General features: G+C 52.3%; 1 protein-coding gene across 1 annotated transcript; it reads left to right on the top strand.

Annotated features, from left to right (window-relative positions):
- The first annotated feature begins 576 nt into the window (after positions 1 to 576).
- On the top strand, positions 577 to 2,589 carry LOC105462593. The gene has a single exon (XM_011709297.1). The coding sequence runs from the start codon at positions 577 to 579 to the stop codon at positions 2,587 to 2,589; it is 2,013 nt and encodes a 670-aa protein (XP_011707599.1).
- Positions 2,590 to 2,848: the final 259 nt, after the last annotated feature.

The raw sequence follows: 2,848 nt of genomic DNA, 5'->3' as shown, positions 1-2,848 counted from the left end.
CTTCTCAATAAAGGTGGATTTACGCTTCGGAAATGGGCCAGTAACTCGCCCGACCTGTTGGATGACATCGATCCTAACGATCATGGTCTCGCTCAAACGCGAGAATTACGCGAAGATGAAAATGTGAAGATTCTCGGTATTATATGGAACCCCGATCGCGATGTATTTCAATTTCGCGTTAGCAAATCCCGTCCCCTGGGTAACACGAAAAGACAGATTTTAGCAACAATCGCGAGACTGTTCGATCCGCTCGGTTGGGCTACTCCTGTCATAATCCGAGCAAAGATATTGATGCAACTCCTCTGGAACGCTAAGTATGATTGGGACGAGGTAGCTCCACCACATATTCTCGAAGCTTGGCAGCAGTTTTATGCGGAGCTTCCAAAAATTGAATCCGTGGAAATTCCTCGGTGGACTCAACTTACTTCGGAATCGATTCATCGAGAACTGCATGGGTTTTCGGACGCGTCGACCAAGGCCTACGCAGCTGCCATTTACCTTTGATCGGTTGCCACGGATGGCACCGTCTCCGTTACGCTTCTAACCGCTAAGGCCCGCGTCGCACCAATTAAGACTATGAGCGTGCCTCGACTTGAACTCTCCGCGGCTCAATTGCTCGCCAGACTCATGCAATTTGTTCGAACGTCCCTTGACTTCAAAACAGTGCCAATCCATTGCTGGACTGATTCAACCATCACTCTGGCCTGGTTGAATCGGCCATCGTCGCACTGGAAGACCTTCGTCGCTAATCGCGTCGCGGAGATTCATACCTTGCTTCCGGACGCCGCGTGGCGACACGTCACGAGTCAGGACAATCCCGCAGACTCGGCCTCACGCAGCATATCTCCCGCTGACCTTGACTCGAATATACTCTGGTGGTCGGGCCCCGCCTGGCTTACCGGGACCTCCGTACAATGGCCAAGCGTTGGGTCGCAGCTCGATCCAGAATCTCTTCTCGAGGAACGAGCGTCATCATCCGTTCACACCACCGCAATTATCGAGCCATGGGATCTATCGCAGCGTTACTCATCTTGGAAAAGGCTTCTTAGAATTACCGCTTATGTTTATCGATTTGTCGAGAACATTCGCTCTCGACTACAAGTGAGGATGGCGTCAGTACAAGGAGTAACCCGCTCACAACTCATTAGCCCAACCGAAATCGAAAACGCAGAGCACTTCTGGTTACGCTCGATCCAGGCTGAGATGTTTCCCTCTGAAAAGGAACATCTCTCAAACAATGTTCCCGTGCCAAAATCGAGCCCACTTTTACCATTAAATCCGTTTCTCGATAGCCAAAAGGTTATTCGCGTCGGAGGTCGATTACGCAATGCAAACATTCCCGATAGCTCACGCCATCCCATCATTTTAAAGGACCACCCGCTAGTCAGAATGATTATAAGGGACATTCACGCGCGAGCGATTCATGGTGGTCCTCAGCTGACCTTAGCGTTGTTGCGTGAAAAATTTTGGATTTTACGAGCTCGCTCATTGGTTCGCGCCGTCTTGTATCAGTGCGTCACGTGCACACGAGAAAGAGCCCAAGTTCCGACCGAACTTATGGGCGACCTTCCGAGCGTTCGAGTCACTCGAGCCACCCGAGCGTTCCAACACACCGGTGTCGATTACGCGGGCCCCGTTCTCGTTCGAACCACTCGCGGACGGGGTCACAAGGCTCACAAAGCTTATATCGCTGTCTTGATTTGCATGACTACGAAGGCGATTCACCTCGAACTAGTTAGCGACTATTCGACCAGCGCCTTTCTCGCTGCCTTTCAGCGGTTCGTTTCCCGTCGCGGATTTCCCGCCTCAATGTATTCCGATAATGGAACTACGTTCCAAGGCGCGGATCGCGAGCTCCGAACCGCTGCGAAGAGTGCGAGCGCCGAGCCAAACTTCTTAAGTCGAATTGCATCCGAAGGAACAACGTGGCACTTCATACCGCCTTCCGCTCCGCACTTCGGAGGACTGTGGGAGGCCGCGGTACGCAGTGTTAAATACCACTTGAAGCGATGCATCGGGTCATATACATTAACCTTTGAGGAGCTCAGCACCGTGCTCTGTCGCATTGAGGCTTGCCTCAATTCTTGCCCGATCACATCCATGTCGCAAAATCTAGATGATTATAGTATACTTACTCCCGGGCATTTTCTGACGGGAGGACCGATTCTGGCTGCCCCGGAACCGAGTGTTCTCGAGGTCGCCGAATCTCGTTTGTCACGTTGGCAGCTACTGCAACGCATTACTGAAAATTTTTGGAAGGCTTGGTCCAATGATTATATCCTGACCTTGCAGCAGAGACCAAAGTGGCGCACCGTTCAACGGCTCGCTCAAGTCGGGCGAATTGTACTCCTCCGAAATCCTTTCGCCCCCCCTTGTCAGTGGGAGCTCGGCCGCATCACGGAATGTCACCGTGGTGACGATGGATTGACGCGAGTCGTCACCATCCGCACTGCACGCTCTCAATACACGCGACCTATTGTTAAACTATGTTTCTTGCCAATCGACATCAACAACGAGGCCGAGATCCTATCGGCCATGGCGGGCGGCGCTAATAACGAAACATCGGAAAACTCATCGACCTCATTGTAATTTGCCGATCGTGCGTTATTGAGTTCCTCGCGACCCGTTGGTGTACCTAGATTGTAAGAACGTTGTATGAAATGTAATCCTCCGCCCTCGTGCCTAATCGAATGCGATCATTCGAAGCGGGCGGTATGTTCCGTGTTAGACCGCTATCGGAAGGCGTCGATCGGTTATTCGCGCCACAAGTCAAGTGCCGGTTGAGAGCCGCTGCCACAAGCGCGACTCGCTCAACGCGGCGCATGGAGCACGCGTGCTCCGCTTGTTT

Source organism: Wasmannia auropunctata, unplaced genomic scaffold, assembly GCF_000956235.1.
Source record: "Wasmannia auropunctata unplaced genomic scaffold, wasmannia.A_1.0 LD336097.1, whole genome shotgun sequence".
NCBI classification, from domain to species: Eukaryota; Metazoa; Arthropoda; class Insecta; order Hymenoptera; family Formicidae; genus Wasmannia; species Wasmannia auropunctata.
The sequence above is the reverse complement of the archived record's forward strand: the minus strand, read 5'-3'. Positions and strand labels throughout refer to the sequence as shown.